General features: G+C 42.7%; 1 protein-coding gene across 3 annotated transcripts; it reads left to right on the top strand.

Moving 5' to 3' along the window:
- On the top strand, positions 1-27427 carry LYSMD2 (LysM domain containing 2). Of its 3 annotated transcripts, none has more exons than XR_004647455.1 (4): positions 1-450; positions 5773-6110; positions 11542-11690; positions 13153-13549. XR_004647455.1 is itself a non-coding variant. In XM_034784039.1 (3 exons), the coding sequence occupies exons 1-3, from the start codon at positions 220-222 to the stop codon at positions 26658-26660; spliced, it is 618 nt and encodes a 205-aa protein (XP_034639930.1). In that variant the 5' UTR covers positions 1-219; the 3' UTR covers positions 26661-27427. The 3 variants fall into 3 exon arrangements, 1 of the variants encoding a protein (XP_034639930.1); XR_004647456.1 differs by having other exon boundaries at positions 11545-11690; XM_034784039.1 differs by lacking the exons at positions 11542-11690; positions 13153-13549 and adding an exon at positions 26612-27427.

Raw genomic sequence — 27427 nt, forward strand, 5'->3', positions numbered from 1 at the left:
TGCGCGTGCGCAGACGGTAGACGCAATTCTACCTGAGGCCGCGCACTTTTTTCCTGTTGCCCTGACTGCTGTGGTGTCATCGGCGCTTGGCCGGTCTCAGCCGCCCCTCGCTGCGGTGACTCGAGTTCCCCTGCAGCCGGCCATGCCCATTGCGCGACTCGCTGCTGCGGAGCTCGCGCAGCACTGAGGGAGCCGCCGGACCAGGGGAAGGCGCGGGTCATGGCAGAGTTCCCGCCAGTGCCGCTCTCCCTGCGGGAGGAGCCCCCGGGCGCCCGCTCTGGCTCCGAGTCCGAGTCGGAGGCCGAACTGTCGCAGAGCCTGGCCCGCACCAAGATCCGCTCGTACGGCAGCACGGCCAGCGTAGCGGCCCCCCTGGCGGAGCGCTACCTGGAGCATCGCCTCAGCGCGGGCGACACGCTGCAGGGCATCGCGCTCAAGTATGGAGTTACGGTAAGGGCGGCCGGGGGGGAGGGCCGGGGACCCCGAGCCCTGAGCGGGGAGGGCGCCCTGGCCCGGAGCGAGGAAGGATGGGCTTGTGGCCGAGGCGCCGCGCAGAAAGGCGGCTAGGTCCCTGGGCCATCGGGCGAGTCACTAATCTCCGCAGGCCCGCGTTTGTAGAAGAGGAGTCACAGCCCTTCCTCTTCCTCCTCGCCTCACAGTGTAAACGCTGGGCCCGAACCCGGGCCCGAGCGCACCACGTGTGCGCAGGCCCAGCGCCGTGGGCCCTGAACTCAGCTGTGATGTGGAGCTACCAGAATATAATTAATGGGCCAGACCAGTGGGAGCGGGGGAGGAATTCCCAGTTCTGTGTGAGACAGCGCAGCTGCAGGAGGAGGGATCGCTGGCGAGGTATGAGCCACTTGGGATCTGGGCGGGGGGGAGAGGGAAGGAGGGATACCCAGCCAGATATATGGGTACAAGAGCTACGCAGTGTGGGAAATCCTTAGCCAGTGAGTAGGGTTGCCAATTTTGGTTGGATGTATTTTTGGAGTTTTCATCACATGATATCTTTAATTAAAGATTAATCTTTATTTCCTGGAGACTCCTGGAGGGTTGACAACCATAGCTGTCAGCCAGAAGAAATGGGATGGAGAGTGACAGGAATCTTTGGTTAGATGTGAGCCATCTGAGGTTGTGAGAGGGATGGGGTGAGGTGAGAATCCTCGCTCACTGCTAAGGGAGAAGAAGGGGGTGTAGAGATGAAAAATCCCTCCTCATCACATGCAAGTTTGGGGGGACAGTAAGGTAATGGGGGAGTTAATGCCTGGCCCTCCATGAGCCAGTGGTTTCTGATGGAGGAGGGCTCAGTCCCTCCCTGGCCATGTGTTAAAGCAGAAGTTGCAGGAATAGATGAAGAAATGCCTGGCCAGCTGTGAATAAGAGAAGACCATAGATGGGGACTCTTCATCCAGGTGCGAGTCTTTAATAAATGTATTGCTGCAGTAATAAATCCACAACCATCCCTTAAAAAAATAATCATAATCTCAAATTAATATCTACAACATGACAATGTGGCCCAGTCCACTGTGCAGGCTCCAGGAACCTGTACATGGTTGTTTCTAATAAGCTTTTCCAGATCATCATAGATAAGAATTTTTTTTTTTTTGTGAGAGCCATGATACATAAGCTGTGCTATACATTACCCATGCAAACCACCACCTGCTCTCTCTAGCATCAAGTCATAATAGTTTTCAAACCAAGTTTCAGCTGCCCTAAGGGAAAACATACAAAAAACCTTCTAGTAACAGCTTTTTATATATAGTTATAATTAACAATATTTGGCTCTCATTGTGAATAAGGTCAAAGTCTTTATTTCCTTTTGGAAAGAAGAGTAACTCTACTTTGAGTCAAATCCTGATTAATCCTTACTGATTGGAGTAATGCTGTGGAAATCAGTGGAGTTACTCTGAGTTTTTTTGGTGTAAATGAAAGCAGAATCTGACTCAATAAGACTCTGTGAATAAGCTGAACTGGTTTGCCATTAGTTTATTTATACACTCACCATTGTAACTTAGTTTTTTCTCACACATTTAAAAAAAAAAAAACCTCTCACATCTAGTGACAAATAGTGTTGGAAATGTTTAAATTTAGTTTTTATTCAGAACTGGGACTACTGCATTGTAGTTCAATTTAATTAAAATACATTTGTATAAATGTATTTCTAAATAGAAACTTCAGTATTTCAGAGTGGCATTGTAGCATGGAATACTAACATTAAAAATTAAGCTCAATTTTTAACTTTGATTTAAATTACTTAAAATACACTTCAAGCCAGACCTGTCAAAGAATACACCTGAAACAAAATAGTAATCTAGCCCTCAATTTCAGATGTCAAGATGTGCCTTTTTTTAGTTCTCCCTATTTAAATTGCCATTGTGACAGTATAAGAAGTAAGTACTAATTTTTCACTCCCATTTGCTATCTACCAGACATTCCTAGCAGTCTTCTTAATTTACCAAGTCTTGAGTAAAGGCTTTAGAGTTTTAACGCCCCCATAATGTAAACAGAAGATTTTTTTAAAATAGAAACTTAGGACCAACTTTTATTAAAGAATATCTTTGTATATGCCTTATAAAATGAAAAGTGCTTTAGCAGCAATCCCAGTCACACTCGGCTCTGCCTCATAGGGCTAAACCAAGTCACTGACGTTTAAGAGAGTCTTTCTGTTGACTGCTGGGAGTTGGATCAGGTCTTACTTCAGTAGGGGCTCAGAGTGATGTGAATGCAACATCCTCATCTCTTGAGAGGGTGAGGAGGATGAAGAACTTACACCTCTAACAATGACTTCCTCCAGCTGTTTAAGAAGAGGTATTGATTGTCTTTAAAGGAAACAAAAGGTCCACATATTTTCCCTTCACCAGAAGAGTGCGGGCTACAACATGGGGCATCATGTTTATCTACCATAGGTATCTTTCAAGTTGCTCTTGCCATTCTATCCACGTGCCAGGTAGGGAAAAGGATATCCAAGACCTTATTTATCTACCCTACTGTAAACAAAAGTTTTCTGCTATGGCTCCCTTCCTTATTGCTCCCATTGGTTGTAGCAATGATGGGAGCACTAGTGTTGACAGTCACTGTCATCTAGACCTGTTCTGAACAAGGGTAATGTAGTGTAGACGAAGCCTACAACTGACAAGAGATCGCATGGGGGCGGAGGGGAGATGTTAGTTTGTGGTCTTTAGTGTAATCTCTTTGGTAATCTGGGAAAATTTTGATGTTTATAAATAATATATTTTTAAAGATCTATCAAGCTGATTCTGTTAAACACCAAATAAAATCTTTAGTCGAAATATTCTAAGAGAATAAGTGAGTATGGGTACGTCGTTGTGGGAATTTAAAGGATGATGGCTAGAATATTGTTAAATGTTGCTCCTGCGAAGCCAAGAAGATGTGTGCTTTGTACAATGTCAACATTATTCCCTTGTAGGGTGACCAGATAGCAAATGTGGGGACGGGGGGCGGTAATAGGAGTTTATATAAGAAAAACCCCAAAATTGGGACTGTCCCCATAAAATCGGGACAGCTGGTCACCCTGATCCCTTGCAACATCCCTAAATAAGTGACTACTATTAGTATTTTTATTTTACTGTTTGTTTTCTCCAAACATAGGGGGCATGTATAATAGGAAAGTTCATAAGCATTTTCTGCCTCGGTACAGCTTCACCTATGGCTGTGTTAAAAAACATTTTTTACCACCAGATTGTCCAGTTCCAGGGTTGAACAACATTAAGGTTAAAATACCTGTACTCTGTTTGCATTGCAACTTCCAAACTTCACCTATTTTTACCACAGGTGGACCTATGCCAGTGCAGAGAAATGCTTATGAATTTTCCCAGCATAGGAAAGGTCACAGTGTCAAATTCCACTCACATTTACACCTATGAATCCTTATTGGAGGCATTGAAGTTCTGTGAGTGTAACTGAACTTAGTCATCAGTTCTCAAGCGATGTACCCAAGACTACTCACAGAATTTTAGAGTGGAGATTAAAACATAGGGGTCCCTTACTCCTACCACTAAAATACATGGGCTCTCTGAAGGGCCACAAGAAGATGTTCTTAAGCAGTATTCCAGGGAGGAAGAACAAACCATCACTGGCAGAGTTACAGTGAAGCATGATAAACAGCTTTAGGGTGCATTATTTATCAGCTATCATTTTGCTAGTCCCTTTACAAATGCAAGTCATGGTAGACATATTGGGTTTCAGCCTTTGTGCTACAGTTCTGTAGATTGATTTCTCCTTTAAAGAAAGTCATGCCTTCCAGTTACCAGTGTAATCAGAATTTTGGTATCGAGCAAGTAAATGATTCTGTATGCTTTGGTGGCTTCTGGTTTCTGGGGCCTTGGCCCTGAGATGTTCGCTGGGGCTTCAGCTCTGGCTTTGCAACCTATACTACCTAGTGAAATGGAGCAGTGTAGGGAGTGCACTGTGATCCAGCTGACTCTCCCTTGTGGGGAAGGTTGGAGAGCAAGAGGCAGTTGCAGGCAGGTCCCAACAAGGTAGGGAGATTAAAATAAAATTTCACATGCTTGGATGTAGCAGAATGTCAGATTCTAGTGCAAAAATGCTAAATTCCATAATATCTTAGAAAATGGCAAATTCCACAGCCATGAACTCCTGGGAAGCACAAGGCCCTGATAGAGATGAATGAGGCAGCTCACACGTCTCAGAGCTGTTGTTTCAGGCTCTCTGCAGTTATCACTTCATCAGTTTGCATTTAGTTCCTGTTTTTAAGGTTCTAGGGCTAGAAACAATTAAAAACAAAACTGAAAGCTGAGGTTGTGCAGCTATGGGTGACTATCACGGCAAATTCTGCAGCGGCAGAATCCGTGGGGCCCCTACCCATAATGGTAGAAAGATGGGCCCCACTGAGATGTCAGTTTCTATTGTGTGATGGGCAGGTTACTTAGATCAAGATGGAGCACCCAGTGGTGAGGCCTCCAAACTGCATTTTGATATTTGTATAAATTGATTGTGTAAAATAAGGAGGGTAGCCACTGCTCACGCTGTAGAATTCCAATGGCTGGTTTTGGCCAGGAAGTGACCACCTACACTACCGTGCTCACAAAATATGGGACCAAATTCAGGACCTAATTAGAGATCTCTGCATTTATGTAAAACCAAACACACCAAAGCAGGGAGTGGCACCACAGATTAAACATATTCATTTGACTTCTCGAAAACCCATGAAGTTCACTATTTGTGGGTCTTTCAAGATAGGCAGACAGCTATATGGTCTAAACATCTTAGTGTGCCCCTGAAGTCCTAAACACCTTCACATGCTGGGATTACTTATACTTTAGGTCTAAGTAATCTAGGCAGTTCTCTGGGGGTTGCTCTCTCAGACTGGCCCCAACATGAATGCAAAATAATGCAGCTTTTTTCCTGCATTATTGTGTATTCTTTGCTGAGCAAAGGTGGCCTAAATTTGGGTTCTGAAGAGAATGGAATACTCAAATTTAGGGAAAGTTTCTTTATGTAGAACAAAAAAATATACCCTTAGGGAGACTTCCAGTAGCATAAAGCCTCGTTCATGGACAAAGAAAGCAAAGCAAAAAGGCTGAGTTAATGGCAAGACAGAACTTAGTTGAGAATAAATGCTCTATATGCAATAGCTCCTTTTATATTCTAAATTAAGACAAAGTAATTGTTTCAAGGAAAGTCCTCACTTATAAAACTGCTTGACTGTTGTGTATTTTGAGGATGGTGGCATTCTGTACTTTACAGAAATCAGTACTGCTTCAATTTAATTGTTTTTCTTCTCTCTTCCAGATGGAACAAATAAAAAGGGCAAATAAACTATTTACCAATGACTGTATATTCCTGAGGAAAACTCTGAATATTCCAGTTATATCAGAGAAGCCGTTACTGTTCAATGGACTTAATTCGCTGGAATCGCCTGAGAATGAAATTATTGACATTTCTCTTTGTGGTGAAGGACCAATAACAGTTCAGGAAGAGAGTAGTTCTTCTTCTCCCAGTCCTCAAGAACCTGACAATCAACCTGCTGCACCCGAAGAACTATCTGCCAAAGATTTTCTACATAGACTGGACTTGCAGATTAAGTTGTCCAAACAGGCAGCCAGGAAACTAAAAGATGAAGATATCAGGTAAACTTGACTTTAAAATGAAGCATCTAATTTCAGACTAACACTTACTCCTTTTTATATCTGAGTTTTCGTAAGCCTATTTTTTGTAGCATTTGGACAAACACTAGTGATATTTATGTCTATAATCTTTCTAATTTAGGCTTATTTGCAGCACCCATCACAAATCACATTTATCATGTCGTGTAATGGACTATAGGAAGGTTCTTGGATACTACGGTGATTAGGATAGTATAAGAAGCTATCTAGAATAACAGTTGTATCTAAGCCCCGGCTATAAATCAGAGAAGGAATAACGTTGTGTAAAAAGTGTTGGTATAACACAGATTTCTTATTTGGTAGATGGTTATCCATATAGGCTCTGATTCAGCAAAGTACCAAGCACCCAAAGACCCTGTGGGAGCTGAAGGTGTGTAATGCTACATTACTGAGGCCCCCCAAGCAAAAATCTGAAATGGCCCCCAAATCACATTTGTAGATGTGCCCAATCTCATACAGCTTTCCTTTCTCACCCAAGCAATGCTCATTCCCCCTAGTAGCTGTCTATTCCTCCTTTACCACTCTCATACATTCACCTTCCCTTAGGCCTTGCCTTCACTAGGGAAAAAGATGTATTCTTAGCTAAGAGGGGGCTCTAGTGGCTTCATCCCATATCTCCATACACAATCCACTTCCATAGGGGGATTGGCCCTTCCTTATCAAACATGCACGCCATACATGCTCCCTGGAGGTTCATCATTCCTTCTCCTCTCACATACCTTTCTCCTCCTCCTCTTAGTGCCCCCCACGGCTAATCATCCACACTTTTCATGTTCACCCCTTGGAACCTCATTCATTAGTAGTTCCTTGGAGTGAAGCCAGATATCAAGCCTTGCAGAAGTTGTTCCTTCCAGCCCTCTGTTGGCTTCAGTAGGGAGATACAGGCAACTGCCTGCCCAGGTGAGCTGCTCCTTAAATTGTACATGAGGAAAAACCACAGTGCGAAGAGGAGGGCATGCCAGCTGCTGAGAAGGAGAAACTATCTACTTCTCCAGCTCTCAGGAAACAGAAGGTGGAGGTGGAGCATCTCCTTTCTAACCAACCAATGAGAGGCATCTCCCTTCTCTCCCCAATGAGAGACTTGGACTGCAAGAGCCCTTGCAGTCATTTAGGCTGCAAGATCAGTGTTTCCTCCTGGAAGGGCAAGGGCCCACGTCAGAGTCCAGGCTTCTCAAAAACTACAAATGCTGCAGGGTGGTACTTACAGCCTTAGTGCTTAGCACCTCACAAGACCAAATCTGCTGTATCAGATGAACTGAGTTAAAATTCTACATAAGAATGGCCATACTGGGTCAGACCAAAGGTCCATCAATCCCAGTATCCTATCCTGTCCTCTGACAGTGGCCAATGGCAGGTGCCCCAAAGGGAACGAACATACAGGTTATCATCAAGTGATCCATGCCTTGTCACCTAATCCCAGCTTCTGGCAAACAGAGGCTAGGGACACCTAAATTCTATAATTTAGTATCTTATTGTGCAATTAAATATATTTTTAGTGCTGTAAATATACAGGCATTGTTCCTGAGCTGTATGTAATACCAACTAGAAAAGTTAGTAGCTGGGCTAGCAGTAAGAATATTTGTAGGAGGGGATTTGGCAATACAATTCTAGTGTTGAGCTGTTGGACAAACCCCTTGTCATGTACGACCCAGTGAGTCTAGTTCATTTTTCACTGCACTCTACACACAGCTCCCTTGCCCTGAGGATGCGTATTTAGGTCCGTTGTCTCACATAGAAGGCTGTGGATGCTCTGAGTTAAGAGTCCTGTCTGATTAGCATACTTGTGTGTCATAGGGTAGACTTTCTGAACTGCTCTCTTCTTTAGCTCACCACTGTTAAGTCTCTTGTCCATCTTTTGATATGCATCTGCACAGGGCCGGCTCTAGGATTTTTGCCGCCCAAAGCAAAAACAATTTTGGCCGCCCTCCCCCTTCTTTAATTACCCCACCCCCGGCCCCGCCTCAACTCTGCCACTTCCCCAAATCCCCAGCCCTGCCTCCTCCCATCAGGCTCTCAAGCCTAGGAGGGAGGGAGGGGGAGAAGCGGCGCCCGCGCCGCAGCCACTCGGAGTCTCCCCCTCCCTCCCAGGTTTGAGAGCCTGGGAGGGAGGCGGAAACTCCAAGTGGCCGGGCGCGGGCGCCGCTTCTCTCCCTCCCTCCCAGGCTCTCAAGCCTGGGAGGGAGGGGGAGCAGCGGCGCGCAAAACGGCCGCTCGGGATCTCCTCCTCCCTCCCAGGTTTGAGAGCCTGGGAGGAAGGGCGAGTAGCGGCGCGCGAATCAGCTGTTTCGCGCGCCGTGGCAGCAGCAGCGGAGGTGAGCTAGGGCGGCCGGGGCACATTTTTAGGGGTGGCATTTTGGCGCTGGCCATGCCACCCCTAAAAATGTGCCGCCCCAAGCACCAGCTTGTTTTGCTGGTGCCTAGAGTCGGCCCTGCATCTGCATATTTGACTGGCATAGGCTGCACTGTTGTGCTGTATTTCCCCAAGCCAGATTTGGGTCATGCAGAGGGGAAAAAAAAACCTCTCTCTCTTGCATTCTTTGGATACAAAAATCAAAAAGAGAAATACCTCTTTCCTACCAGAAAATAAACAAAGCATATAAAACATTTTGCAAATTTCCTCACAGAAGAGCAGTTGTAAGGAAACCAAATAGAGAAGGGAAATACCTTTTCATTCAGAAAGTGGGGGGAAAAAAACATCTGAAGCATAATAAAAACTCAATATAGCTTAATAAACCATTTTAAATGTTTGGTTTTCCATTAGAAACCTGATATCTCCACAGCCCTTCCCCTTTAAACAATTATTGAAACAATAAACCATTGCAGAGCAATTCTGAATTTGAGAAGGAGTTGAACCATAAGATATGACGTCTACACTTCCAATTCATCTCCTCTTCCACCAGTCAGAGATTGGACTCCAGGTTTTGGTTTGGTCTGTTTTGTGTGGATAGGAGGTCTGGCCATGAAATCCAAATTGGATTCAGATTTCCACCCCTCTCCACATTTAGGGGAGTACAGATCTGGATTCCCTGTCCATTTCATGGGTTAATGGTATTCATCTGCCACCATCATTTAACTTGCGTCATCTTTAGCATGGTTGAGGACACTGTGCAGGACATTGCTATCTTAATGGCCTCCGCTGATGAATCTCATGATAAGCCTGCTAAAAAGGTGACATTAACATGTGAGTACGTGTTGTTGACTTAGCAGTTAAGCTGGGCTGACAGAGACCACAGGTCTCCAGCAAGGATTTTGCTTATTTTAACATCCCTTGCCCACAATAAAATGTTAATGTATAGGAGGGAATTCATTTCAGGACCTCGACAAAAAAGTAGTTGCATTCAGAATCACTGTTTTTAAAAAAACAAACAAACAAACAAAAAAACCCCACATTTTACTGTTCCTGTCTGCTTCCTTATGTGTTTTCTGGATCATAGCTTGGAAAACAAAATTTTATTGCTGCATTTTCTCCCCAGTCAAAGAGTCAAAAAAGGGCAAACGGCATTCACTTTTGTGTATGCATCGTTAACAAAATTACAAGAGTACAGATTTTTTTGGGTCATGATGCTGCATGAAGCACAAAAGCACAGCTTGATTATATGATTCCATCTTGAACCTCCATTTAGAAACTAGATTGTCAGTTATAGTCACAGGAAAAAGCTAATTTAGGAGGCAGAGTAAGAATAAATATGTAAATTTAATGGCTAATGTTACTGAGCTACATGTAGGGTTTTATTCTCCCCACAACTTCCATAGACTTTAATGGGAGTCAGGTGCTACAGCCCTGACAATGTGCCCAATGTGGTGGGAGGGAGCACTTATTTGATATCTTTCTAGTCTCATTTGTAAGTCTTACAGCATTTCAAACAGATGAGCACTCATTGAAGTGCACACAGGTGGGTTTCAATGTATAATCAGATATCTTGTGAACTTAGAAGCAGTTGAGGCATTACAATTCTTCAAATAAGCATGCTGTACAATGTTGCAATGGGTAACTTTTTTACTTATGATATAGGTGGGATTTCACCTGTATTGAGTCACCTAGACCTTCATCAGTACTGTTCAGATAAAATTAAATGTACAAGTGTTGCCTTAAGCATATATGGCACTTTATCCAAAAGAACCCCAAAGCACTTTACAGACTGTGGACCAGAATCTGATCTGTTACATAGGTATAAATCAGAGTAACTCCCTTTGATTTTTATTGGTTGCCCTGGATTTATAGCAGTGTTAGTTCAGAATTGGGCCTTCTGTCAGGCTGGGTCTACACTACCTGCCTGAATTGGCAGGTAAAAATCGACCTCTCGGGGATCAATTTATCGCGTCCCAACGGGACGCGACAGTCGATCCCCGAATCGACGCTCTTACTCCACCAGCGGAGGTGGGAGTAAGCGCCGTCGACGGGAAGCCGCAGAGGTCGATTTTGCCGCCGTCCTCACAGCGGGGTAAGTCGGCTGCGATATGTCGAATTCAGCTACACTATTCGCGTAGCTGAATTTGCGTATCTTAAATCGACCCCCCCGTAGTGTAGATGTAGCCTCAGTCTGTATATAACCTAGAGAGTTTTGAGTAAGTAATATAAACGCTCTTCCCAAGTCTGCATCTCTGCTTGCTTTTACTGTTGTTAACTACTGAACCCTCTTCATAGCTCCCCAAGTCATTGCTCTCCAGACTCTAGCATGTGCAGAATGGTGTTGCTTGCCTTCCTACATATCCCACCCAAAGAACTCTCGGTTACCACTGTTTCAAGATCCCATTCAAAATTGCCATCCTTGTTTTCACATCCTGCATGAATCTCTCTTCTCCCTCACTTTTTTCTAGCATGTGCCGCCTCTATCTTGCCATTGTTTAGGAAACCTGCTTTTCTGCAGCTTCTGACACCTGGCAAAATCTAATATTTTTTTTCCCCTCTCAGCTCTTCAATTTTATCTGAAAAACCTCTTTTCTCCTGTGCATAGAACATCATTGCCCTCTCAGATTTAGGGTGGGAAAAAAAGCACGGATTTAACTCTATAAAGCCTTTTAGGATGCAGTTTGTGTGAAAGGAGCTATGTACATAACAAAATGCATTGTAATGTTATCATACCCAATGGATTATGGGACCTTGAGCACAATTTGGCCACTCAGTCAAGTTGCTCTGTCGTCATTACATGTTAGTATGGTATGGCTATAATGAAGACCTTTTTATTTGAAGGTAAAAGTGAAAAATAAGTAAAAATGCTACATTTCAGCTACACTAACCCTGTACATTCTATTTCAAATGGCCTTGGCACATACTAGAGAGCTTTTCAGATAATGTGAGATTATGGGATGTACATCAGCTTTGGAATGTACTCAAATGTCAGTTTGCAAAGATGGAAGAAAAGCAACATGTTTGTTATGTTGCTGCATCTTGAAGCAGGGAGTAGAAGAATGGATCTGAGGTCTGAGTAAAGAAGACACCAGCAGCAGCAGAGGATTGGCTCCAAAATTTGAAAAACTATCACCTTTCTCCTGTCAGCATGCCTGGGCTAGTGTGACATGCAGGCTAATGGGACATGGCATGTGGTAAGTTGCTCATTCAGTACTTTTTCCCTTAAGGTGTGTCCTATTTATTTATTTATTACTTTAAATTCTATCACATGCACTCTTACATAGTGAAACTCAGTTACACATGCTAGGCCTGATTCCTTATGCTTAACAGTTCTGCAGGCAGAGCCACTGCAGGATCAGGCCTAATGTAAATGCAATACAAGATGAATACTTGAATTCAATTAACCATCACCGTCCAAAAATTCTAGCATTTAACCATGCCCCTTGAAATGACCTCAGTCGTCTTTTGTAGGATTGCTTAGTGGCCAAAGTCTCAGCTTTGGAATACTTAAACCAGTCTCTGCTATAAATACAGCCCTTCATCGTTCTTAAACAGAAAACAGAGTAACATGTAGGTTGTGAAGGTGGTCTCTTGAATTAGACCTTAAACCTGAAGGTACTGTATGCCTTGTGTGGATGTTAATTCCATGTGATCTTTAACCACAGCCATTGTTGTGCTGTGCACTATTTGTCTGCTGCCATCCTCCCCAGAGGTGACTGTATTTCAGTAGTAGTATATATACAGTATTTTATGAACTTTGTGATCCTTCAGGGGTCTTTATAAACGTAAAATTATTACTCAATCTCTGGCCACCAAGCAAAGAAATGTAAGATTATATTTAGAAAGACAGAGGATTTGTATGGTGGTGGCGGCGGTGCTGAGGCATGGAAGAAAGCAAAATAAAAATAGTCAGGTTACCCTTTGATTTTTGCACATCTGCTTTTGCCCTGTCTTGGTATACTTTAAGTGCATGTTTCCCAAACTGTTATCTACTATGTTGTCTGCAGCGAACACATATAATGCAGATGTCAGGGATATGAAGGTTGTGTAGTAATTGTTATCCAGTTTTACCCCGGCTGGCAGAAAAACAAACACTTTGTAGGATTGAATTTTCCAGAAATTATTCACTAAAGATTCTATCTTGCCCATGTGTGTGGTTTGTAAAAACATCTACTCTGAATGTGTATGCAACTAAGTAAGATATAGGGCATTACATCCAGACATAAGTTTTATGATGGTTTTTTTTAAACATTCAGATACCAATAGATGATTTGTAAGCTCTTTAAAATATCATTAAGAGAATTCTATTGGGTGAATGCAGTAGGTTAGGGCATGGGGGTGGGGGCATGATTTTTAGTTTGTGCCTTATGACCACTGGGCTGGGGAGGAGGAGGAATGGATATTTAGTGTTTCCCTCACATCAGAGTTTAGAATGATACCGCATTTGAAGAGAGGCACTGTAAAAATCCTTGTCTGCATATATGAGCAACACCCTGGCTGCTAGCTAACTGCAAACATGCAACATTGGGAACAGAACCTGTAACTTGAAATTCTGTTAAATTGCCTAGTACTCAGCTCATTCACTGGGAGGGAGGATGGGAGCAGTTATGAGATCCATGATATGAAGTTGTTAATTGGTTCTTGATTTCTTTACAGTGTTCCAGTACCATCAGCCAAAAGAGAAATGTAGAAAGACCGCAATGAACTGAAGAAGCATTTGAGGATATGTTGCGTGTTCCAACTGTTGGATGCTTGGTAAAAGTGGGGTTAAAGTATCAAATGAATGCTCATTGTCATGTGTGCTGTAAGCAATGACTGGTGTTCATTATTTGTGGGTGAGAAGCATTTGTACAGAAATCTGTACAGATGTCCTTCTGTACCTGCAGTTTGTGTTGGGCTGAGGGTGGCAGGTGCAAGTTGGGATACACAGCACTATAAAAATGTTGTAATGCTTTCTTTCCATTCTCCTTTCCTGAAGGAGGAAGTAAGAAAGTAACATATCAGTTGTCTTCATTTTAATGTATTTAAAAATCTCTTTAATAAAACTTTCCATTTTGTTTTTAATGAAAAAATGTGTGGTCACTAAAATCTGTGGCAAACTTATGTATTAATATTGTGATGTGTGCAAGTGTTCATTTGGGGCACTAGTCTCCCTGAAAGGCGTAATATATGCAGCTTGAATTACCTTTACCCTTTGGTAGAAGGTGTATATCTTAAATCTGCCCTCGTACAGCCATAACTTGCACTTCTGAAAATTATTGTTTTTAAGATTAAAGCTAATAACTTCTGTGGTGTTGAACCATATAACTGGCGCAGAGTTTCTCATTAACCGTAGTACTAGGGAGAGTATAGAGCTCAGTCTTGAAAGGTCTTCTCATGCAAAATTCCCATTGTCTTCAAGGAGAGCTCTGTTTATGGGTGGATATACAGGGTTAAGCCCTCAGTTAGTCATCAGCAAGTTTTCAGTCTTCTTTGCGGTAACTAAAACAAACATTCTAAGCTTCCTGGCCTGTGCTTAACGTAACAATGAACAGCTCTGCTTGGATTCAAGTCTGTAATGACTGTTACTGATGCTCTTAACTTGGAAAATAAAGCTTGTCCTTGAGCTTGGTCATGAACTATGCACCATATTGGGTGCCAGTATATTGTATGTTATACCGACAGCTACATTGGAGGTCAGAACACATTAATATATACACAACAGAAGTGCAGATACTAAATAATGGATGTGGAGAAAAGTTTGTTTCTTATTTGGGTATCCTACCTTTGAACAAAATGAGCAAATCTGCTAACAGAAAATAAGTCTTATTTCCACCCTCCACTTCTATTTACTCCTCCAATCTGCTACAGCTGACCACAAGCACATGTGGAACCTGCAATTGAAGGCAGCTTCCAATTCCCAGAGGCCTGTAGTTTTCACAATCTGGTAGAGGTGCTGAAGGCCCTGTTATATTGTCAGTGGTGGGAAATGGAGTAAAGCTATGTGGGCATGAAAGCTGACTCTGGTCATCCCTATATCTCTGTTTAGAGAGATTCTTCCAGCAAAAAGCCAGACTTGACATCTTCAGGTGGGAACACAGTTTTGTTTGTTTTTACTTGTTTTTTAATGGGAAAGGACCAAATCATTAGGAAAGTTGTTTACAAGCTAGGCGAATAACAAACAGGAAAAATCCAGGAAGTCCATAAATCTCTTTCCAATGCACAACCTACAACCACAAAACAGGAAAATATTGCTCCCAGTATAGTTAGAGTGTAATAGAGCCTTCAGAACCATTCAGTGACATGGTGGCGTCATCAGTTACATCTTGTAGTGTAGAAAGCTGTTATTTCAATGATTGCCTAGCCCAGGTCAAAATTTAAGGAGAAACTGTGTTTAGTTAATCTGTGAGACGAGACCCAAAGAGATATACAGTGGCCTTCATAAAAATTCCCCTTGATATTCATTACAGCTGAATCTTGTCTCTATCATAAGACATCATTCTCCTGCAGAACAGTAGAATATAGACTGATGCCATTTATTTTTTCAAGGCTGCACAATTCTCCGTGCAAAGTATATTTGATGAGGTGCACATACAACCTATCATATTGGCCAGTGCAAAATTATGTACAGATCTTCATGCTGTGGTTTGTTAGCCTGAGGCTACAATAAGAAGATTTGGCGTCCTGTTTTGAGTGCTAAGAAGATCATGTCTGTCCATCCATCTTGGAAGGCATGGGAGCATGCAGAACTCTGAAGAAATATGTTTGGAAGGGCCTGATCTGGCAGCGTGCAGGCAAAACTACCATTGACTTTATAGACATGGGAGTTTGCTTCTGTTAGGACTGGAGTGTTAGACCGTAAGTGGGTATCAACCTATGGAATGCTGGGACACATGAGCGAAACTGCTCTTATTCATATTTCATAAAACTAGCTCCTTGGCCATTTCAATTTTACTTCTTGACTGTTTAATTGAAAGTGCTTAAATATGAACTACAATTGTTTTTATACTAAATAATAGAGGAAAACCTCTCAATATTATACTGAAGAGGACAGTTACATAATACAGTACTGGTAACAACTTTAGCCATAGGGGAAACAAGGCTTTGAAATATTTATGCTTCTCTTTAGCTAAAAGATAATTTAGAAATTAAAAACCATGAGAGGATGGTAACTGCTGACATTGCTGCACACTAGTTCTCTGTAGAAAGATCATTTGATCTGAATTGGAGATAAATATTTTTAAATCCATGGCACATGAACTTAATCATTCATTGTATGTTGTGTCTTTCATTGCCATTTCCTTTATTCTTGGTAGAATTCCAATCCAGCATATTGCTCTTAGACCATTTCAGTATATTCTGAGAACTTGTCAACACAATATACCTAGAGGTCCTTGGGCCTCAGGTGCCAGAGCAATGAATGTCCCTCTAACTAGTGACTAAAAGTATCTATTATTAAATAGAGGTACCATTTTCTGGGATGTTAGTCGCAAGATATTAGATTTATCACTAATTTTTGGTTTGTTTTATGTGAGCACATTTGGAAGCAGGAGATGATGCAGGCTACCTTCACTCAGGCCTAAAGCACCTGAGAAGGCAACAGACAGAATCCAGCTCTTGTGCTTGAGTGCAAGACTGGGGTACCTGTGGTACTTTTTTGTGCCAATAAGTTGTCAGTAGCATGTAAGGAGTATGGCTCCCCTTATGCTTCCTAAGGCATTGTTTATGTCTTTCTTGTCTAGGCCAAATGCCTCAGAATCCCTCTGCTTGGTTAGCCCCTCCAGCAAGAAGCAGGGCACAGTTTAAACCTCTCTGTGCATAAATAAGAATTATGGTAGTCCTCAGCCCATGTAGTTCACTGAGGACCCCGATCATTCCCCAGTACTTCTGATTTATAGTCCTCTGGTAGTTCATGAAAGATCCTGTGGTACTTCTCAGGATAGCTAGGTAAGAGTGGGCTCACTGACTTGTAATAGCTGAATTCCAGCACTGCTTTGTCCTTAGCGAACTTATGCTTTGCTAGAAGGAAAGTTGACAGACAGTACATATGACTGTGCCATCTTCTGCTTGGCATGCAGTAAAGAACATTCTAGGCACTGACTTGAAAAATCTTGTAGTGTCAACATACAGTGACCTTAGAAATTGTATTAAATCATACTGGTCACAGAATGAGCTTTTTCTGCTGCTGATATAGTCTTTCCTGGGTTTGTTAATGGATTCCAGCCAGTCTCAAAAGCAAGTTAAGTGTGAAGACTACATTATTAAAATAGTGTGGTGGTTAAAAAGCAAGGAGACTTGCCCTATGGAATATTGTGATAACTCTGATGTTGAATAAAAATACAAAGTGCTTGCTAAGTGAGATGATAATTGTAGTGACAGACCATTCTTGCATAATTGTAGACATTGGAAAAGTGATAAATACTCAGTTAACATCATACTTCTGGTGTGGTCCTAAACAGGACTTATTTTCAGTGAACAAATGGGGAGAGAGAAATTAATGTCTCATTCTAAGACCAGTCTATCTGCCGGCCAAGTGCAGCTTCCAAGTTCATCAAAGAGTGGGGTAGGCCTGTTATCTGGAACTAGAGGAACTGGGCTCTGTGATAAATTTCTGGCATTTTAAAATAGTTAGCTCAGAACATGCAATAGTGAGTTCAGAATACAAGTGTTCCTCTCCAGTCAGTATTACTCCACTTTCTCTGATCCCATCTGCAGTGGTGGCCCTAGGAAATGTAGACAACTAAATGTTTTCTATAAGATCAGTGTTTCCCAAACTTGGGACACCACTTGTGTAGGGAAGCCCCTGGCGGGCTGGGTCGGTTTGTTTACCTGCCCCATCCGCAGGTCCGGTCGATCGCGGCTCCCACTGGCTGCGGTTCGCTGCTCCAGGCCAATGGGAGCTGCGGGAAGCAGTGGCCAGTATGTCCCTTGGCCCGCGCCGCTTCCAGCAGCTCCCATTGGCCTGGAGCAGCGAACCACGGCCAGTGGGAGCCACGATCGGCCGGACCTGCGGACGCAGCAGGTAAACAAATCGGCTCGGCCCGCCAGGGGCTTTCCCTACACAAGCGGCGTCCCAAGTTTGGGAAACACTGCATTAGATCATTTAAAACAGTGGTTCTCAAATTGTGGGTCGGGACCCCAAATGGGTCGGGACCCTGTTTTAATGGGGTCGCCAGGGCTGTTAAACTTGCTGGGCCCCGGTGCTGAATCCAAAGTCCAAGCCCCACCTCCCAGGGCTGAGGCCCTCAAGCTTCCACACACCCCCGAGGTGCGGGGGCTTAGGCTTAGGTTCTTGGAGTCTTGTAGTAATTTTTGTTGTCAGAAGGGGGTCATGGTGCAATGAAGTTTGAGAAACCCCGATTTAAAATATTCAAGATAGTCCCTTCAGCAAGAACAGAAAGATAAGGAAATATTGTAAATGCTAGGATACCTGTATCTATTTCGGTAAGGAAAAAATTGGCAAGATTTCTATAATTATTAAACATTTATGGGTTGGTAGCGCCTGAAGATCACAATCAGGTTAGGTCCCATTGTGCTAGAAGCTGTACGAACACAAAAAATACCTTTCGGAGTTTAACAGGGAGGGGATTAATCCCTTTCTTCCAGGTAAAGCAGGGCCGGCTCAAGGGTTCTGGCCGCCCCAAGCAGCCAAAAAAAAAAAAAAAAAAAAAGCGATCGCGATCTGCGGCGACAATTCGGCGGAAGGTCCTTCGCTCCGAGCGGGAGTGAGGGACCATCCGCCGAATTGCCGCCGAATAGCTGGACCTGCCGCCCCTCTCTGGAGTGGCCGCCCCAAGCACCTGCTTGCCAAGCTGGTGCCTGGAGCCGGCCCTGAGGTAAAGGTAGAACCACAGTTGCTATTCCTGAGTTTAGGGATTTTCAGTGTTCTGGGCCAGCTGTTAACAGTTAATATCCCCATTTGTGGTATGAGAGGGATTTGCTGTGGGGGCTGGGCACTAAGTCTGGCAGTGAGAATCAGCAAGGAAAGCTCTCTAGGGAGGAGAGCAGGTGCTCTGTCTTTCTCCAGACTTGGCTGAAGTAAGCTGTGCTCTATTACTACTTTGGCTGAGAGAGAAGTCCTGTTGCATTTACATTTGCTACATTTACTTTTTTTTTTTTTTAATTAGTAAAGTGCATCAAAGTGTTTAGACTCCACCTTGCTGTTCAGCTGCCTTTCCCATGCTCACCCCCATTCTCATTTTAGGGGCTTATTTCATGAGGTGTTACTATGTGTCAATGTTGATCTAGTTTGTGAAAATACCACACAGGCCTTAGTCAAAACTTCCCCTTGACTTCAGTTTTGCCTAAGTAAGTTCTGCAGCATTGGGCTATTGGTCTATTTGGGAGCACACAAATAAATCTTTCACACAAAATGTCACTGTCATGGTGTAAGCAAACCCTAAATCCTGAGCTAGCCAACTTTCAGTAGAATTTACCAGTAAAAAGGTCATTTACAATTGAAAACTGGAGGCCTCAACCAGCATTCAGCCTTATTTTTCACTGGCTCCTGACTAGTACCCAATCTGTTTGTTGTAGGCAATGTGCCGGAACTCATTGTATTAGCTTCCATTTTATACTTCAGAATTAATCAGGTTTTCCTCATCTCACTTAGATCACAGAAGCTAACTAAAATAGAAGTTCAGGATGGAGAAGACCTACTTGTATCTTTTCCCCCCCAAACACCAATTTTAGGAGCTGTAAGCTCCCGTCCACTGCATGGTACTAAAGAGAGCAAATGAATTTGAGAAAGAGCCATAGTCTCATGGAATGGAGCTAGCATGTCAATGCTGTCTCCTTCCCTGTCCAGTCAGGCCAGTCTATGTGAACACTGTGCAGTTGGGACTGTCAGTTGTAGGGCACAACTGGGAAAAAGCTATGCAATTTCTAGCCTATATTCTGTGCTTGCCTCCCCTCTTCACAAGGCTGCAGACCCTTCCCACTAGAGAGCAGATGTACCTGTTTTCAGAAGAGACTTCCCCTTCTGGGAGGGGTATATGTGGCTTAAATAGTACTCAGCTTTTGGACTGTGGAATACTTAGAAATTTAAACTAAAATGTTCCCTTGGAAAAAGTTTTAGGTGGATTGCATTTCATACCTTGCTCAGGATGAATGTTCTATTTGGTTGACTTTATTATGGTGACATTTACCTGCTGTTCGATACGACATTGTGTGTATTGTTGTCTTGGTTGCTTGAGTTTTGGCAATTGGCCTACAGTGTTTCCATTTTCAAGAATCTATTAGGTATCAGTCTGACATTTGGATTTATCCCAGTTCTGAATCAACATACAATGCTACCCCTTGCCCATTTTTGGCTGCGGATTTGCAAACTGATTGTGGCATAGTTCTCATTTCACTGTTAATTAACTGACTTATGGTTCCCTATCATACCTTGATGGTAACTACAGTATATAACTATCCTTGGATTGTAGTATTCCTTGGTTATTCTACATTATGGATGCTTTGCCTTAGTCTTTAATAAGAGTATTCTTTTCTCCATGCAGAGCATCTACAGCTCCCATTGATGTCAGTAGGACTATCATGTGAATAAGGGTTGCAGGTTCTTGTCTTCAATGTTATGGAGCCACATCGTGACACCATAAGGTTTAAGAGCCTCTTTCATTCCAAGTTCCTATTTTCAGATGTTTAACTTTTTGAAAAATTTACCTTTGGGGCTGAAATCTCTCATGTTTATTCTTGGCCCAAAGATAAATTTTTATCAAAGTGCTTTAACTGTTTGAGTTATCCAGCTTGGGGTGGGGGGGGGGGGAAAGAGGAGAATGGCATTTTTCACATGGAAAAAAAAATAGTTGAACTACTTTAAAAACAAAAATGCATGGGTTGCTCAAATAGGTTTTTTGGTAACAAGGAGTCCATGCAGATCTTAAATGCCAATTAGAAAAAAAAGCCATGTTTTTCTACTACTTTTCTAACAATGTACCAAGGCTGGACACTTTCTAGACATGTCCATGTTGCTGGAACTCTATATTGAATTTCATGCAGCTGTTTATTTAAATGATTGCGCAGTATATACCTTTATCAGAATATGCGATAGCACATTCAAATAAATGCAGTTGCATTGGAATGTGTGATCTCACACTGAAATAATGTTTTTAGGACATGATTAAACCTTCAAGCAATGGTCATAAGGCTACTGTTGCCAATTTTAGCATTGTAACTTTTTAAGAGATGTTTTGGATCTCAGATAATTATGGAATGTAATTTCTAATATTAGAAATATTGAAAAAAACAATCTTCGGACTATTTGGCACTGAGCTAGTGCTGGGTACTTGTGCTGCAGTATATTTACATCATTGCTCTTTTGTTATGCCTTTCTGTAATATTCCTTACATATGTTTCTGTGACTCATTTTCATCAAGCAAAAACAGTAGGTGGACTGATTTTCTTCAGACATTTTAATATTTACACTAGCTTTTCATCTGTCAGTCATTGTGTTAGTAATATACAGTTTGAAGTTGTTGGCAACATTTTCTGTGCTGCAATTTACTCTGTTTAAAAAGCCATAGCAAATTATTGGTCTCTTGACTAAAGATACCTTCAAATGTTTGAGAGTTCTACTGTAGCTGTCAGCATTCTGCCTTAAAGTACCATAACTTGGTTCCACATCAGTTGGGATAAAAAATAAGCTCTCTTTGTTATGGGACCATGATATAGACCCTTTTGCATTACCAGGACTGACAGCTCCTTGCCTGTCCAGTCCTCTCTATTAGGTCAAGCTACCAATTGTCAAACCTCACAACCCGCTCCCCCCAAGGGGAAAAAAAAAAAAAAAGAAGAAGAGAACACCTTGGAACCATTTTTTCCCTCTGAAAACAGCTCTGTGCAATGGGGAAAATACACTTCATTCATGTCCTAATGTGGCATTGGCAGCTTATAGGTGTGGTGGCTTTTTTTTTAGGATAGTTATAGAAAGGGGTTTCAAGTTCTGAATATTTTGCTAGATATGGAGGTACTCCAGAACTGTGCATATATTTCTGTAACAGAAACTGACCAACCCTTAATGAGACAATCATTTTTTCATTTTTTAAAGAAGGGGTTTACAGACCCCCCTCCCCAACTTAAAAAGGTTTTCATAATTTTTATTTCCCCAGTAAAATTCCCCCCCCCCCCCATCTTGTTTCTCCTGGAATTTTTGCAACTCAAACTTTGGAGCCTTATGCCAGCATGTGAGAAACAGTGGGTGGAGGATGTATCCAGGAGTTGGGGAAAGGACGGTGAGAAGCTGTCTAGGCAGGGGGATTTGATCAGGTGGAGAATCTGAACTATTCTTAAAATGGCCATCGTTACACAGTGGCAGCCATTTTAAATGGTTTTAATGTAATTGGGTTTTGGATAAAAGTCGTACGAACACAAGTCTGGCCACCTGGAAGGATTCATGAAGAAATCAAATCCAAAGAGGGATGTATCTTATCCTAAAAAGTAAATTTAATGTATGCATACAAGGTTTAAGTGCCTGTACAATATGTAAGAATAATTCCAATCCAAGGGAAGAGAGCCCTGAAGGTCAAAAAACTCCAGTTCTGTCGGATGGAGTCTTCTGACCTTCAGAGTCACATGGGTGTGTATAGACTCCTCACACTGCCTCAGAACAGCTATAATTTTCTGCAGTGAGTGGTCTTTTCTTGCAGTGTGTGTTTTTTTAATTCTTTTTTGCTGCTGCTGCTACCAAACCTCCCCTGAGCAATTTTTACTGTGTTGGGTTTTTTGGACCGCAAACATCCAATACAACTTTGTTAGTGGCATTTTCATTTGTTTTTCATCCACCATCAACAAAAGCAGTATCAGAGCTTTCTAGTGCAGCAAAAATATGACCAAGGAGCCAGTGCCCAACTTTTACAAAACAAGAGAAGTATTTTACTAGTGAAGAGAGTGGATTAATTTTTATGACCAAATTCTACTTGCAGGACTCAGGCAGGAAAATTATTGAAATCACCAGGTCTACTTGCAGAAATAATATAAGTAGGATTTAGGGCCTGATTTTCACCCCACTAAAGGCAGTGGGCATTTTCCTTTTGATTTTACTGGGCTTTGGATCCGACCCCTAGATTGTAGGTTATACCAGATGCTCTCATCTTAAATTATAATTTCCAGCATAGCCTACAATACATTCTCAAAATAAAAAAAAGTGACACCAGCAGATGTTTAGACTTCTTAGAAGTAATTGTAACTGAAGCTTATTTATTACAGAACCTGAACAAACAGTAATCAGCATTAAAATTTGTTTACTAATGTATCTTAGATTTGTGTATTTCCTCCCTACTTGAAAACAGATGGTGCATAAGAGAGCCTTATTACATGGCAGAAGTCAAAGCATTATGGAAGGACATTGTTTATTCAGAAAGCATCCTCCTTGTGTTGTACTGCATTTACCTGGGTTCAGAGCAGCTATGCACATGCAGACTTCATAGTGCCGCTTTAAGCCAGTTGCTGCAAGGACTTCACTGGTTATCTTAGAAGGCTTCAGTGGCTAAGAGATGAATGTAGTAGATCTGGATGCTGTTTCATTTGAATATTTGTGCTAGGATTAGAAAAATGCAGCATCTGATCTCAAATTATTCTTTAGGAATACCTACATCATGTTACACTTAATAGTTGTTATGGGCTGAATAAATTGCTCTCTCAGCTATCTTGCTGCGGTATTACTGAGTTGTGCCTTCTGTACAAACACTTCAAAAAGTTTGAAAAAAAAAAAAAAAAAAAAAAAAAAAGTGATAACTGCTTCCAAACTGAAAAACAGCCTGTTTCCTAATGATGGTTCATCTCACTTTGAGAGCGTGTCTTTTAACATTATGGAGAAGTGTTTGTCTTTGAGTCATGCGAGATTGAAACATCTTCAAACTCTGATTTATTTTTTCCATTTTAGCTTAACTCCATCTCATTTACTGTCCTAGATTGTCCCACTGTGATACTGACTGGCAGTCTAGTAATATTGACCAGTGCAATATATTAATTCCTGGTTATATAGTTTAGTTAGGCCATAGAGCCTGATCTCTGGCTTTTGCTTCCATTGAAAACTGACAGTCTTTCTTTTATTGCTGATTTAAGGCTAGATCATGTTATCTGCATACAGCCCAGGGTAAAGGGAGGAGTATAGGCATATTGTCCTAGGGAAAGCACTGAGCGGTATTAAAAATCTCCTTTGGTGCACTGTAGGAAAAATAGTAATTTGCAGACTTCCTTTATGTATTGCACCATTCTGCTGGCCAGTGGGGAAAGCAGGAGAGGTGGAGCTACAGTCTGGGTAACCCCTGGTGGAAGGAGGACAACAAATGACATAAGAAAACTATTGAAAGAGAGGCCACTGTCACTGATACAGACTATGCTGGAGCAAGAATCGTGGCATTAGACTGACAGATGGTAGTAAGACTGGGTTGCCTCAGGTACCATGTGCCACAAGTTACAAGAGCATAAAATAAATATGCAGTCTCCGGGTGGAGCTCTCCACCATTATAGCACTGTGCATGCAAATGCTTATGTTGGTGTAACTTACGTCACTGTGGGGGTGGTTTAGTCAAACCCCTGAGCATAGGGTGACCAGATAGCAACTGTGAAAAAACGGGACAGGGGATTTTGGGGGGGGGGGTAAATAGGCGCCTATATAAGAAAAAGTCCCCAAAAACAGGACTGTCCCTTTAAAAACGAGACATCTTTCCCCAGCTGGCCCAGACTGAAAGCACCAGTATTTTACATGATTCAGGAGCAGGGTTAGGGGCAAAACCTGAACAACAGCCTGAGTTAATTGCAGTGAAGACAGACAAGTATTTGCAGGATAGAGACCATAGTCTGTAAGGTGGCCCAGCCTGTTCCTTCTATCCCTGCACAATGAAGGGAACATGGGTGCCTCCACAGTGCCTCTGGACAATGCAGAAAGCCCTGGCCTCTGGAGGATTCCCTGGAAACCACAATGATCCCCGAGGAATCTGCTGGCTTGAAGGTGAGCCCTACAGCCTCTACCCTAGGGGAGACAAGCTTTCACTTGGGCAGCTAAACTGTTACTTTGTAGTGTCCTATAGTCTGTTCCTTTTAAGGAGCACAGAAAAAATAGTAAGAAGTTTTCTTCCCCGGGATCTCCTACTCATATCCTGTTTAGCTGCTGTTGCATTTTTAATTTGAAAGCTAACAAGGTCTACTATGTTTACCAGCAAGATGAAATGGGTCAAAATTTTAATGAGCTATCCTTCCCCTCATAATCAAAGTGGTTCTAGATGTAAGGGTTTGTGCAAATCATTGAAACAGTTGCCTTTGTCTATAATTTACTCTTCAGACTGGGTTTTGATTTTTGAATGTAACCTTTCAGCCTGTTATCCCCAGTAAAAAGGGAATACTCCGACTAGACAGTATTAGAGGGCTTAAAATATCTCTCACATCTTCTCTGATCTCCAGCTGAAGTTGGGTGTGTGTGTGTGTGTGTGTGTGTTTGGGGGGGCGGGGAAGCTAAACCTCATCCCTCTGCCCTGGTCTGCAAATAATGTAGAGCAGGGGTCGGCAACCTTTCAGAACTGGTGTGCCGAGTCTTCATTTATTCACTCTAATGTAAGGTTTCGCGTACCGCTAATACATTTTAACGTTTTTAGGTGGTCTCTTTCTATAAGTCTATATTATATAACTAAACTATTGTATGTAAAGTAAACAAGGTTTTCAAAATGTTTAAGAAGCTTCATTTAAAATTAAATTAAAATGCTGATCTTACGCCACCAGCCTGCTCAGCCCACTGCCAGCCTGGGGTTCTGTTCACCTAGGCCGGCAGAGGGCTGATCAGGGCCTGCGACCGGGACCCCAAACCTGGGGGGGGGGGTGTTTCAGGGGTCAGGGCAGAGGGCTGGGGGAGAGGGTTCAGGGCAAAAACCTGGGTGTGTGTTGGGGTGGAGGGGGTTCAGTGCAGAGGGTTGGTGGGTGTGGGGGGTGCAGGGCAGAAAGCTGAGTGTGGGGGGGTTCAGGGCAGAGGGATGGGGCTGTGGGAGTGCAGGGCAGAGGGATGGGTGTGTCTTGGGGTGGGGGAGCTCAGGGCAGAGGGCTGGGGTGCTCGGCTCGTGAGGCTGCTCCCAGCCCCCTCCCCTAAGCGGTTCAGGGCAGGGGGCTAGAAGGGATATGCCCTGTTCCATCCCCTTCCCCCAGGCTCCGTCCCTACGTCTCTCTGTGTCCTCTACGGAGCTGTGTGCATGCTGCCGCTCTTCCCCCTCCCCCTCGCTAGGGCCATCAGCTGATTGGCGCAGGGATGGAGAGGAGGCGGGGCAGGAAAGCACCGCTGGGGGAAGAAGCAGGGGAGGGGGAAGCTTGGCTGCCGCAGAACCAAGCTTCTGCCTCCTGCCCCCGCAGGGGAGAGCAGTGGGCGGGGGAGCTGAGTGGGGCTGGAGGCCAAGACCGTGGCAGGGAGCTGCGTGCCACTCAAAATCGGTTCGCGTGCCGTGTTTGGCACACGTGCCATAGGTTGCCGACCCCTGATGTAGAGGAAGAGGGCCAACTCAGTAGCTGGCCAGAGTAGGATGGAGGTTTTTGCTCAGCTAATCATTCTGGGTTACAGGTTTGCTTCTTTCTGCTCCCAACATTGGATAGCCTTAGAGGGTATCCCTGTAAGTTTTTTGGGGATTGTCTTTACTTCGTGTTTTCACAGTACCTAGCACCAGGATCCCAGTTGTATTACACTAGTGCTTAGAAGCTCCTACAGTAATAATGTACAACACTCTCTTTCCGAGAATATTCACATTCACACCAGTGATCTAGGAAGGCAAGGGAGAGCAACATCACTGAAAATGGGACAGGTTCTGCACTCACGTGTTCCTCAGGTTGCTTCCTGCAGTATTGGGGATGTAGCGAGTGTAGAGTTTTGCTCACTATTCCTGTTTCCTAGCACAGGTTCTGATGATGAATATTGTGCTGCTACTGCTTTTTTTAACCTACTTTCAATTTCATATTCTTGTTGAAGCCATTACTTAGTATCTATAGTATTACTATACAATATACATAGTAATGTAACTACAGCTGTAGAAAGTGGTGAGATCATTGTGTTTCTTCATGGATAGATGTGGGTGTCTGCTTTATGACAGCAGTTTCCTGATAGAGATGTATGTCACTTATACATCTTCCTAAACTGACTGATGTTAATTTTCCCCCCCTACAGAGAGGAGGATGAGGAAAGTCCCTATGCAACTTCTTCCTATCACCAGTAGATGACCAACACATGATGACCTGCAAACGTGGAATGAAGATACAGTTCTTAAAGAACTAAATAATTGATTCAAAAGCAAGCCTTTCAGACTGATTACCGTGGTGTACTTTTTACAAGTCATGAATGGGTAATTTCACTGACTAATTGCACTGAAATTATTTGACCTCTTCTGCCTTCTGCAGGTTAATTTCCTTAAATTATATCAATAAGAGGTGTAAGCCTTGCAAAACTAGCAATTGCCTTCATATTCCTTCTGTGTAAATTGTAGCATGGTAGCAACAATATATCCTTGAAGTCACCTTTATGCAGGATGCTTGGATCTTTAGTGTACAGTTTGTAAATACTTGTTAAGATAAAGTGTGAGAGATTTGATTAAATATTTATGGAGAAAGTTACACTTATCACTGGCAAATTTAACTATATAAAATGACTGAAGTTTTATGATACTTACATCTTGATTCTGCAGTCCCAATGCAGGCAAATTTGCCACGGAAGTTTTGCCTGCAGCAAGGCTGCAGAACTGATCCCTAAGTTGTGTGTGTAAGTGTGCATCTATAAATAACATCTATGTGTTCCTGTAAAGGATTAATTTAGCCCTCGATTTTGATTGGGTAAAGAAAGCCTTTAGGGGAAAAAGTTATAATAAGAGGTATTTTTCTTTGTGTTATAGTGACATTTGAATTGTTCATAAATGTATTCTTGTGTGCAAATATATTTTCAGTGTAACTTTATTAAACAAACCCCCCCATAATAAATGAATATTCTTCA

Source organism: Trachemys scripta, chromosome 10 (genome assembly GCF_013100865.1).
Source record: "Trachemys scripta elegans isolate TJP31775 chromosome 10, CAS_Tse_1.0, whole genome shotgun sequence".
In the NCBI taxonomy this organism is placed as follows: Eukaryota; Metazoa; Chordata; order Testudines; family Emydidae; genus Trachemys; species Trachemys scripta.